The 13,307-nt window shown below is 37.6% G+C and overlaps 1 protein-coding gene across 5 annotated transcripts in view; it reads left to right on the plus strand.

Annotated features, from left to right (window-relative positions):
• Positions 1 to 13,307, plus strand: part of SMOC2 (SPARC related modular calcium binding 2) — a 261,908-nt gene that overhangs the window by 71,262 nt on the left and 177,339 nt on the right. For all 5 annotated transcript variants that reach the window (XM_069070461.1, XM_069070460.1, XM_069070462.1 and 2 more), the window contains exon 2: positions 7,299 to 7,470. In XM_069070461.1, the coding sequence (XP_068926562.1) occupies positions 7,299 to 7,470 (172 nt within the window). The remainder of the gene's footprint in view (positions 1 to 7,298; positions 7,471 to 13,307) is intronic.

A 13,307-nucleotide genomic window follows, 5' to 3' on the forward strand; every position in this document is an offset into this window, starting at 1 on the left:
GGTATATACAGAGAGTACCGTAATGTAGCGTGTAGCGCAGGGGATCACCTTCAATACAGTAGCAATCTCAATAGGGCTTATTTTCGGGAGAGGGCCTATTTTAGAGGAATCTTACACAGTAAGGGGAGGGCTTATTTTCGAGATAGGTCTTATTATCGGGGAAACACGGTAGTCAGAACACCTGTTTCATTTGGGGCACATTTTAGGAAGAAGGGGATGAGGATGGTAAATAGCCTCAAGGCTATACCATCTGAGGACAGGTCGAAGGAATTAGGGATGTTTTAGACTGAAAAAAAGAAGCAGTGGTGTGATAATTGTCTTCAAGTATTTGAAGGTTGGCCATGTTGAAGAGTGATAAAATGTGTTCTGCTTGGTTCCCTAACGCAGGACTATGTAGCACAGATTTAGGTATCATATAAGGTAAGCGTTTCTAAGAAATAAAACTATGCAATAGTGGAATGCATTGATATCTTAAAAAACAGTTCTTCCTCACTGGAGATTCATTTCCCCTTCTTTTGGAGTTGACCGGTTTTACATCAGGACATAACATTATAGAATTTGAAAGGACTTTAGCTAGGATATAATCCATTTTTCTCATTTTACAGATTAGGAAACAGAGACCCAGAGTTGATTGGGAAATTGACAAAAATAAGAGCATTTATTGGCTGTCACATGACAGCAAATAGCAGGAGCAGGGTTTGAACTAATTTCTTCTGAGAATAGAGGCAACACCATGTCATAGAGAGAATCTACTCAAATTGTATTATCTTTTTCTCATCTATATGCTTCCTTGTGGTTTGGTATTTACTTTTTTCTGCTCAGTTAATCTGATTCCACATAGATAGCTGGATTCTGGAGTAATTGTTATATCTATAACCCATTGTTTCCTGGTTAACATAATTTCATTTTAGTGTTTGGTGCTTACATTATCCAGTGCCTTCTGATCCTCTTCTTGAATGAGTTCTTGAGTGAGCAGGAGACTCCCGAGTTGTCTAAAAGAGTCAAAATACTTCATCCTGAATCTAATTTTCTGATATATGAATGCTTTTATTTTATATTATATTTATTATAATTATATTATATAATTACAATAATATTATAATATATTTGTTATGATATAATAAATGTAATATAATATGATATAATGTGATATACTTATATCGTATTATATTATTTTGATATACAAATGCTTACATTTATTTATAGAGTGACTGAGTCCCATTTGAGGTATATGATGTGTTAATTTGGAGGACATTGTCAGGCTCTTCATTATGCACCAGATACTAATACATTGCTAGCTGAATTTACTTTTATTGTTATCTGTTTGCTTACTTTCTTACTGAGTTGTTGTTCGACACTTTTCAGTTATATCTGACTTTCTGTGACCCCATTTGAGGTTTTCTTGACAAGTATACTGGAATGATTTGTTATTTCCTTCTCTAGCTCATTTTACAGATGAGAAAACTGAGGCAAATAGGGTTAAGTGACTTATCCAGGGTCACTCAGCTAGTAAGTATATGAGGCCAGATTTGAATTCAGGTCTTCCTGACTCTAGGCCTAATGCTCTTAGCCACTATAATACCTAGCTGCCTTTCTTGCATATTGTAAAACAAAACAATCAGGAGTGTCCCATGTTGCCTTTGGTTTCATGAAGTATTTAATATGCATTTTTTTGCCTCTTCAAAGATAACTTGTGAGCTGTTCTTCTACTTAGTTGCAACTTCATTCTCTCCTCTGGTTTAATTTATAGCAAGAACATCACTGAAGTAGGTGTTGCTTAGGAAAGAGTAATAATAGCTAACAGTTATTTAGTGCTTTAAGGTTTGCATGCTCTTTAACTAAGTGTTCCTCACATTGGCCTGACCCATTCATTATCTTTCTAGTTAAAAAAGTAAGCTTCAAGCTGCTGAGAAAGTGGGTGAATTCAGTGTTGCTTGAGATTTAGAAAATATTTAGCCTATTCATCAGATATTTGGAATTTATTGTTGTCTCCAATTGCACTTCCTCCTTCTTCCCCATACCATCCTCTTCCACCTGCATGAATGTTATAGGCAATTTAATCGACATGTTTCTGATTCATTAACTCATTGAGTGCTGATGCACAAACCAAGAATGAAGTTCCTTGAAACTTTTAAAATGACATTTTAAATACACTCCTCTTTCACCTCAACAAAGAGTCAAAACAAAAGAAACACAAAAATTCTAGATATTTCTTCAAAATCCAGAAGCATTCCAGTTCCAGTGGGTTCTCAACTTTGTAACAGGCAGTCAACAGTCATTTATTAAGCTCCTAATATGTTCCAGGCTCTGTGCTAAGGGCTGAAGATATAGCATATATTTTCCAAGAAAGTCAAAAGACTCTCTAGGAGCTCTCAGTCTGGGTGGTGAGGGTGGGATGCAAACAACTATGTATTAACAGGATATATATATATATATATATTTAGAGAGACAGAGACAGAGAGACAGAGAGAAAGACAGAGAGAGACAGAGAGACAGAGACAGAGAGAGACAGAGACAGAGAGAGAGAGACAGAGAGACAGAGACAGACAGAGAGAGAGACAGAGAGAGAGACAGACAGACAGACAGACAGAGAGAACATTGAAGATTATCTCATAGGGACAATGTAAAGATTAGGGAGAACTAAGAAAGACTTCTTGCAGATGCTGGGATTTTAGTTAAGTTTTGAAAGGATCTGGGGAACTAGGAGATAGAGATAAGGAGGGAGAAAGTTGAAGGCATGAAGGACAGAAAGGAAAAATGCCTAGAGCTGGGAGATTGAGTATCTTGTGCAAAGAACAGAAAGGAGGTTAATGTCACTGGTTTGAAGATTATGTGGGTGAAGGTGAAAGAGTGTAAGGTGTAGCTAGACTGGAAAAGTAGGGAGGGTTTTATATATTATAATTAATATAAATTAATTATAATTATGATATAAAATATTTATAGATTATATTTATAAAACCCTCCAAGTGGAGTCTTATATTTGATTCTGGAGGCAATAGGGGGCCACTGGAGTTGAGGTAGGAGGGTGACATGGTCAGACTAGTACCTTAGGAAGAGGATTTTGACTGCTGGGTAGAGTGGGTAGGGGATGGCAAGTGCCGTTTTCTTTGACTCATTCAAAGCCCCTCAGTCATGCACTTTAGGACGGATGAATTTTCTGGAACATTAAAAATTCAGTTTCTCTGAAATAACTTGGATTAAAAATGAAAACAATTTAGGTAGAAGATTACTTTTCCTTCTTGAACTGACTCCTGTCTTGGAATTGCTATTAAAAAGAGAGGGAAAACGTGCATAAAGTGTGTTCTCTTATTGCTGGAAAAGAATGCTTCCATTGTTAGTTCCTGTGCCATTAAATTATCAAGAATTATGGTCAAATTCCAACCTCATGAATGCTACTTTTATTTTTTAGTAAAAAGATGTAGAGGTTGTCTCTTTTCATTTGTAGAAAATGATAATTACAGTGTCTTATCCCTAAGTCATATGCATTTCCTCACTTAAGATTTAAGGAAATGCAAATAGAGAACAGCTTAAGCACAAAATGCACTGGATCTAGGTTGCCCTATCTCTTCTGTCTAAAATAGAAAAGAACTATTTATAGGTCAGGTCTTCATTCGAAATAAGGAGTCATGAATCGGGGTATGATCAAATTGAATATTCTATTGTTGTTTTCTCTTTGCTACATCTTGTGCAATGCTAAACTCTCTGAATCCAGCTATGTGTTTTGAGAACAAATCTATCAAAATTCTCAAATATTTGGAATGAGGGAAATGAAGCAATGTTCAAAAAATTTGTAAAACTGAAGCAACATTTTAGTGGGTGGATGAAATTTCTAAGGGACTGTTCCTTCTGTCTTACAATACCCAAGAGAGTGATTATATCCTGGCATCTACATGCCTTTCATGCCTTAATGCTTATTCAGAAAACAGTCAGATGCTAGAAAAATGTGTTCCAGGGCTTCTATGCATTTGCTTCTGCCTGAACACTAGCCCTCTGGTGCCAGGAAATTAAAATGCATTTTAGTTTGAATGAAAACTGGGGGTCAAAACTCCTTTTCTGTGTCTAAATTCATTTAAAAATAATTAGTGCTTACTTTGCCCAGTTGTGAGGATTGTGGTGAAAAGGGAAATGTAACTTATTTTTTCTACACCCCATAACCTAATAATTATTTTATTTATTCTTTGCTAAAACATCATGTGCTACTTTCTTAGGTGAATGGCTTGCTTGGAAATATAAAGCCAGTAGTTTGATAACTAATTAAAAAAACAACAAACAGCAACAAACAACCAAATATAAGCCTTATGCCAGGAATGCTTGATCAAGATGGGCCTGCGTTACCTTTAGAGGGGTTATTACACTTCTGTTGGCTCTAACCAGAGTCTCACACTTCTCCACTTGCCAACAGTAATGACTTAAATGACCAAAAAGATTTTCACAGCAATAATTATGTAGCACTATCTATTGCCCTGCCAAAGATAGTCGACTTTCCATTCCTACCCACATTTTATGGGACTGCCAATATCATTTTTGGTCAGGACAGCATCTGCTCTTGGTGGGTCATCTGCCAATGAAGTGGTTATACTTCATTGGCAGATACTGTTCATTTGGTCTACTGTATCGGTAGAGACTAGAACATGCATTAATCATCAATCATTTATTCAGCACCTATGTACCAGGCATGATGGTAAACCTTGTGCACACAAAGACAACAGTGAAACAGGCCCTATCTTCATAGGTCATTCCATGAGTTATAGATAGATAAATAGATGGATAGATAGATAGATAAATAGATGGATAGATAGATAGATAAACAGATAGATAGAGCATTTATTGAGTGCTTATTATGTTCTAGAAACTATGTTAAGTGTTTAGGAGACAAAAAGAAAAAAAAACCCAAAACAAGAGCTTTTTTACTCTCAGAGTATTATTACTTCTTAATAGGAGATAAAAAACATAAAGTGTAGCTAGAAAAGGAGAGGATGGGGAGGGGATAAAGTGGGGAGAGATAGAACAGATGCCAGAGTGAGCTGAAATTAAAGCCAACAGTTTGGCTGGGACTCCCCAAGTTATGGAAATCCTGGGCAGGGACACCTCAAATTCTGCCCTTATTTTACTCCTACTGTTTGCACTGCTGACCTGCTGAAACAGCAGGCATTGAATGTCCTTGGTCATTTCCCCTTATTCCCAGATAATTGAATATTATCTTTAGTTATTACTTTGATAATCACCTCAGGCTAACTCCTGATTAGAACAAGGCCTACTCTAATACATTGCAAAGAAAAGCATGGAGGAGTAATATTATGGTGTCTCAACAAGGAATGACTCTAGAGCCCTTAGCAGGGAATATCAGGTGTGCCTTTGTTCATGATGTGGCCAAATTTCAGCAGTGCTTTTCAGACTGGGACCACCAATACTTTTAGCTTCTCTGGCAAACGTCGTTTAGGGGAGTAGAAACCAACATCCTCCACATCCCTTCTGCTACTGTGGCTATAAAACCAGAGGTCTCCCAACCAAGATGAAGCCAGGAGGAGTATGTAGGGGTAGCCCACAATCTTTATTCTTTAGCAGTAGTGGCAAGCCATATACCTGTTCACAGGAGACTTTTGGGGAAGTTGGGGGTTTGCCTCACTACCAAGTGGCATGCTAAAGGACAGGAGCCAGAGCCATACATAAGGAGACCTCTCACCTGATCCAGAAAATGCTCTGATTGGGTAGGGGCTGCCATGATGGGAGGAGCCCGAGAGCAGAGATACTGCAAGAGTCTAGAGTCTTTCCCAGAATGCTTGAAGGGCACTGGCTTCTGTAATCATCTAGACTCTCATTTCTAGTACTTGAGGGCCCTCCTGTAATGCCTCCTCCACACACATGATGGAAGAGGGTATTGTGAGACCACCTAGACTCACATTTAAGTGCCTTGTGTGAGGAATAGCAGGGATGCCAATATTACTGGATCACAGAATATGTAGTAGACTGGAAATTTAGGAAGAGGGCAGGTTATGGGGTGCTTTAAAAGTCAAACAAAGGATTTTATATTTGACCCTGGAGGCAATAGGGAACCACTGGAATTTACTGGATGGAGTAGGGTGATATAGTCATACCTGTGTTTTAGGAAAATCAATTTGACAGCCGAGTAGAAGATGGAGTGGAGTGGAGAGAAGCTCGAGGCTTCTTCTTGAGGAGGATGGTGGGTCCAGGGTAGAGGCTGGCAGGATGAAGAGGAGTGACATGCCTTATCACTCCATCCCTAAGCCCTTAGATTATTTGTGTGTAACTCAATTAGACCTTTAATTAATACCTGATGATCTTAATGAGTAAAATCATTGCAAGTCAGAGTATTTTAGGATCATAGATATGAAACTGAAACAAATTTCAGTACAACCTCCTTAGAAAAAACTGAGGCCCAGGATGTTGTGACTAGGGCCAAATAAAGTCAATAGTGAGTGGATTTGAACCCAGTTTATCTGATTCTAGGTCTGGTTCCCTTAATTATTTAAAATACTAAGTTGTTTTATATTGCTTCTATGTTTCACAACCAAATTCCCATCAAGAGCTGTCTATCTTCTTTGCCTTTACTTACTGGCATTCTCTTCACTTCTAAACCCTTTGCCATCTGGCTTCTGACCTCACAACTCAAGTTAAACTGTTTTTCTCAAGGTCACTCACCAGTGATCTCTCAATTTCTAAATCTGATAATCTTTTTAAAAAGTTAAACTTAGTAAAGAGGGGTCTTCCTACCTCCAGATCCAGCAATCTATTCACTATAGCACTTAACTTCCCCTTATGTACTATTATGTATTTTATATTACTATTATGTATTATTGTACATAATACTGTTATGTATTTTTCCTATAATTATGCACTATCACAATGTACTGTTATGACCTCCATCTTCCATGGTTGAGGAACCTGAGGCAGGGAATAAATTATTTGTCCAAAGTCATTTAGCTTGTAAGTGCTGGAAGGCATATTTGAACTCAGATCTTCTTGATTCCATTGTACCACCCAGCTGCCTCTAAGGAGAGTAGGTAGGCACACCCATCCAGGAACAATGGCAGAGTTCATTGGATCATGATTCATGGTTCTGTAGGGGAGCAAAGGATAGAGAAGGCATAAGCATCAATTGCTGTTGTTGTTACATGAAGAGACAGTTGATTTAGACAACTGGCTCATGGCTAGCTAAACATTTCCAACATATCATTGATAATGTGATAATAATTTATTTGATTTTTGTTCTTACTCTCGCTACATCCGTATGTTTTTTTCCGGATGTTACTTTCTCTTTCCCTTTTATTCTTCCTTAGTTTTTGAGAGTGGATCAAGATAAAGATAAAGAGTGTAGCCTGGACTGTGCAGGGTCCCCTCAGAAATCTCTCTGCGCTTCTGACGGAAGAACCTTCCTATCCCGGTGTGAATTTCAACGGGCCAAATGCAAGGATCCTCAGCTAGAAATTGCCTACCGAGGAAACTGCAAAGGTAAATCTGTCCATGGGAAATGATTTCTTTAGCTTTTATGATATGTGGTTGAAATGATGTATGCATATTTAATCATATTCTCATTAATTGCAAATTTTTATTTTTTATGAAATGAAAATATTCCAGCAGAATTGTTTGTTTGTTTTTATTGTTCTCCTTTGGGAAATACTTTCTAAGACCCTATTTGTAACTTTTAACTTGCTTTTAAAAGGAAAGAGGCAATATCCCCACAGTTTAGAAACTGAGTAAGTTGTGTAAGTTTGAAGGTTTTAGAAATGTTTATACCACAATTTATTGTCTACTAAAGTGCTTTGCACAAGATTTTCCCAACTCTTCTAAATATTCCTCCTTACTCAGCTGTTTTGGCAATTCCTCCTTGTGAAAGATGCTTCACATTTGTCTGCATAGCTCGTGGCCATTGCATTTATTTATTATTTAGTTTTACTGCTGTCCCCCCGATTATATTTCACTCTTTGGACTTAAGAAATGAACAGTGTTTATGCCAGGTCTGGAAGGTCTGAAATAGTTGGCGCACTTAAGAGAAAGCACTGAAAAGCTTCCCACTATAAGTACAGGAAGTCAATGACCTGCTATTTCAAAAATAAAGATAATGTCTTTGGGAAAGAGAGTTGCCTACTTTACTTTGCTGTATAGGAGAGAGGAGACTACACAGACTCAACCCTGTAGAGGTGGTTTTTCCCTGTCATCTACATCTATTCGCCTTAATAAGCTTGTAAAGAAGAACATTTATTTCCAGGCTAGACCAGATTTTACATTACCTCAGTTCCCTTTCTGACAAATGCTTCCTTGTCAGCAGACCAACCTTTATCACTTCTTTCTGTGACAATTGCAATTACTATGTTCCTTGGGGCAGAGGTTCTGTGTGTCCCCATGGATAGTCCAGAGAACCAGAATGTGCTTTCACTGACCATATTATATATGTTAGAAGGACACCATGACAACAGCTTTGGGATAATTTTCATTGCTCTGAGCAGTCAAATTTTCCTTTATTTTTGCCTTCAAGTTTGCACTGGGATTAATATCTCTAGAGCATTTGTTTTTATATTTATAATTTAGATGATTCCAGGCCTAAGATCTATAGCTGTAGTTTATTGAGTTCTACTTTTTGTTCTCCATGTCCTACATGATATTTTAGGTTTATTTTTAAAAGTTGTAGTGACTTTTTTACATCAACTGAATTTTCCAATTTTCCATGTCCTTTCTAGAGAGCCTTGACAAAAAAATAGAAGAAAAGAAAGGAAGGAAAAAAAATCTCAAGAAAATAACTAGCATATTAACCAAATCTGATAGTATGTACAGTGTTCATATTCATGGTCTGTGCCCTCTTCAATAAGAGAGGGAGGCATAGTATCCTATCTTTTATTTGGGAACAAACTTTGTTATTATATTTCTATAGAGTTAAATTTCCCATTTTCCCCATTTTCATTGTTGTAACCATTGGGTATACTGTTTTTCTGTGTCTGTTTATCTCCCTTTGCATCATTTCATCTAAGACATCATGATTTCAGATGGAGCTTCAGATAGACATTGGAAACCATTCATTTCAGAAATGGTTTCATGAGCAAGAAATGTGAGATACCATAGATAACACCACTTATGGATATTGGTGAATACAGCATTCAGACCCCAGATAACAGTGGATGTTGTATACCAAAATAAACTTTCTAAAGTTACTTTTCTGCTCAGTAATCTTTAGTGGATCCCCATTGCCTCTAAGGTAAAATACAAACTTGCCAGATACTGTTTTACCACAGTCTGGTTTTCTCCTTACATTCTGCCTTTGTCATCCATGTCCTGATTTCTATATCTGTGCACTTGTCTTTTTCCCGTAACTGGAATGCCCTCCTTCCTTATCTCTGCTTCTTAGTCCTTTGCTTGGTTCTAGGCTCAGGTCAGGTACCATGTCTAATCTGAATTTTCCTAATGCAGCTCTCCACCTCTCAGTTGTTAGGAGGCTTCTGCGGTGTTCCCTTGAACTTCCCTGTGTCATCTCTTGCCACTAGGTAAAGGAGGAAGAATAAACAAGGTAGTGTGATTGACATCCAATATAATCACATCTATGTCAGAAGTCTTTTAAGGGCATTTGTTTTTTCCCCCTAATTATCAATTTTCTTATCTGTTTTTGTTTTAAGAGAAGTCCTGGTTACTGCCTCTCTCACCCAAAACTGAGCTGGGTTTAAGGAACAACAACAATAATAAGGAATAATCATAATAATAATAATAAGGAACAATAAAAGACATATCATATCCCATTGTTTCCATAGCTGCCATCTCAGATTCACAGACAGTCTGCCTTCTTTTAAAGAGACACTGGCACTTTCTGCTACAACTGTTTAAATATACTGAACTGGACTTTATGGAAAATTTAAGTAATTTTCAAGGGTGATGTTGACCATGCATGATGGTCACTTTGTTCCCTTTACCCCTTATACCCATGTAAGCTGACTGTTGTAATGAGAGTTGTCCAAGAGCAGAATGAGTTGCCTTGAGAAGTCATGAGCTCTCAGTAATGGCAAGAATAATAACTTGAAATTATATAGTGCTTTATGGTTTTCAAAGCACTTTACAGATATTATCTTTTTGGATCATCATCACAACCCTGTGAGGTAGGTGCTATTATTGCCATTTTATAGAGGAGGAAACTGAGAAAGGCAGAGGTTAATGACTTGCCCAAGGTAGTAAGTGTCCAGATGGGGATTTGAACTCAGATTTTCCTGACTCTAGGTCCAGCACACTATTCACTACTCCTTTGGACTGCTGGTTGACAACTTGTCAGCAAAATTGAGGGAAATTCTTGTTTAGTTAAGGAATCAGTTACGATGTTCATGCTCTGAGAAACATGGGGGAGGCTTAGACCAACTAGGGAATAACAGATTCGTATTTCCTATTTAAACCAGATGGCCTCTGAGGTCCCTTCCAATTCCAGGACTCTCTGATAATGTGTAGGGGCTATTTGAAAAACATATGAAAGGCTTTCTGGGCCTTGTGTCAGTATGTGACATTTTCTTAATGTTAACTACCACCAGTTGTTCCCTGTTCTGCTAATCAGGGCAGTATATCTCTCCATAAGGGAAGCTATAATAGCTTTCATGGCAAAGCAAGGCATTTGGAGAGAACTCATTGAATTGGAAATCCAGGGCACTTCAGTTCTAAAGAGTCTCCTGGCATTTCCTCCTTCTATACCTAGAGAGAAAGAAGGAAAGAGTTCATCCTTTCTGTAAACTTTAGGTACATGATAGGGGTGAGGAAGGGATGGTAGTCTGAATGTGGGGAAAAGGCAGAGAATGCAGGTAGGGGTCCTTTGTAGGAAGCACAGCCTGATAACTAGAAAACACAAAGAGAGAGGCAACCAGAACGAAGAAGGCCCCATATAAAGATCATCAGATCAAAAAACTGGAGATGTTCTGACTGGAGAAAAGAAATCTAGCTTCTGGTGTCATTAAAGTTGTCCTCAGATAGTTGGAAGTAATTTGGAAAAGGAAATTAGACCTGGGTTCAAGTTTCATCTTGGTCATACGCTGACTGTGTGATTCTGGGAAGTCACTTAATATCCTGGAGAAAACTGTAAGATTGAACAATGCAGAATACTTGACTTTCTGCATTCTTAGAGAGAGTTCTCATCTGAGAGCTTCCTACACAGGTGAAATCTCTGGTCTAGATCAAAACAAATGATAAGGTATTTACTTGTCTGCATATATATTTTTTTCTTCCCCAATTGAATGTAAATTCTTTGAAGATGGGTATGTTTCAAGTAAGCAAACATTTATTAAGCATTTACTATGTGCCAGACACTATGTTAAGTCCCAGGGATACAAAGGCAAAAACTATCTCTGCCCCCAAGAAGCTCACAACCGAATGACAACGTGCAAACAACTGTATGCAAATGAAAGTGTACATACATGTACACACATACATATAGAAATATAATATATAACTATATATGTTATAAATAAGTTATCATATATTTTATATGTGAAATATTATATAACATATAATAATAAATTGGAGTTAATGTCAGAGAGAAGGCACTAACATTAAGGAGTATTAGGAAAGTTCTTAAAAAGCTTAGATTTTAGCTGAGAAACTAAATATGAAAAGAAAGTAGTAGAGATGAGAAAGGAGAGGCCTATGCTTCTTTACTTACAGAAGTAATTGCTAGTGCAGGTGTAGGATATGTAAGTTTAAAAAAAACATAGAGGAGGTCAATTGGCCTTAATAGTTCCCATGTTTTATCCCTTCCTCTGCCATGTTCCTTTACATAATCTCAAACATCCTTTTGAAGGCCTTGTGGATGTCCTCTGATTAAGTTTTTAGTTCACCTGTTGCGTTTGAGGATGAAATTCTGTTTTTAGAGGTCATGGATTTCTTAGATACTGACCAGAAGGTTTCACTTGTAGGAATCAGACAATTGTAGCAGCCTGTATTATAGTCAACTTTGAGGACTTATATGCTAATATTTTCTTTATAATCTTTTAAAGATTCAAAACTGAATTACTTTTTGACAAAGGTAGTAAATTTGAATCAAGTAGAGGTGTTTTATTGTGGACCTGGTTTTCATTTACTTATTTGTGGGCATAACCTGATTCTTCTGGGATATTTCCTCTGTATTGTTTTTTTTATTTGTTTCATCTAATTCTCACACCATGAAAGTGAAGTTGTTGTCTCTTGCTTTATGCTAAAGAAACAGGACCCTCAGTTCTATGAAACAGTCATTGTTAATCAGTCATTTTGGTTATATCCAACTCTTCATCACTACATCTGGGGTTTTCTCGGTAGAGACACTGGAGCGGTTTGCCATCTCCTTTTCCAGAGCATTTTACAGAAGAGGAAACTGAGGCAAACAGGTTCAAGTATCTAGCCTGATAGTTAATAAGTGTCTAAGGCCAGCCAGATTTTAACTCAGTAAGAGAAGTCTTCCTGACTCTGAGTCCAGCATTTTATCCACTGTGCCACCTAGCTGAAAAAGAAATAGCCAACCATTAAATTTTTGCCACTTTTTTTTAATACCAGGAAAAAGGAGCTTAAAAGAAAAGCAACACAATATCAGAGCTGGAAGAATTCTAGTCATCACTTAACCTACCTCCCCTCCTCCCCCCTATTTTGCAGATGAGGAAACAGAAACCAAGGAGGATTCATGACTTGGCTCAAATCACATACCTAGTTAGTGGAAGGGAAGGGACTAGAATTCAGATCTCTTTAACTTCCCTTCCTGAACCTTTTCTACTATACCACACTTTGGATTGCTTAAACAGTTCTCAAACAGGAAACAAAATATGTAACCAGTGGCTCTCTGTTAACCCAAGGGATTTGCAGACACTTAAAGGATTCAAAATATGGTCTGGTATTATGTAGCCCTTTGGCTCTGCTCTTGGAAGCCATATTGTCTGTCTGTGGCTGCAATTTCACTTGGAATGCGGATATGATAATCCCATGAATTTCCAAATCAACGGTTGAAAAATCCATACGTTTATTTTAACATCACATATAATAATACTCTATATATCTTAGCTCAGAATTTTGGATTGATAAAGGAACAGGGGGATGAATAAGAGAGACCTCTGGCAGTTACTCTTATAGACTGAGTGTTTAAAGGGGGTTATTTTGCTGGTTTTACCATAGACCCTCTGCTTGTAGGAAATGTCAGGGAATTCTGCTCTGGTGAGTGCCCTGTAGGACTGATGCATGACCTTTATAACAACCACAGTTTGCTTACATTCTGGCAGATGGCCCAAAAGACTTCCTATACAGAGAAGATATAGCGCATTCCCCCCCCCTTCCCCAATATCCTTGATTTGTCTAGGCCTCCTATATTGAGT

The sequence above is a fragment of the Petaurus breviceps genome, unplaced genomic scaffold (assembly GCF_028583685.1).
Source record: "Petaurus breviceps papuanus isolate PSGF00001 unplaced genomic scaffold, PetGlider_PUasm1.0 90808, whole genome shotgun sequence".
NCBI lineage: Eukaryota > Metazoa > Chordata > Mammalia > Diprotodontia > Petauridae > Petaurus > Petaurus breviceps.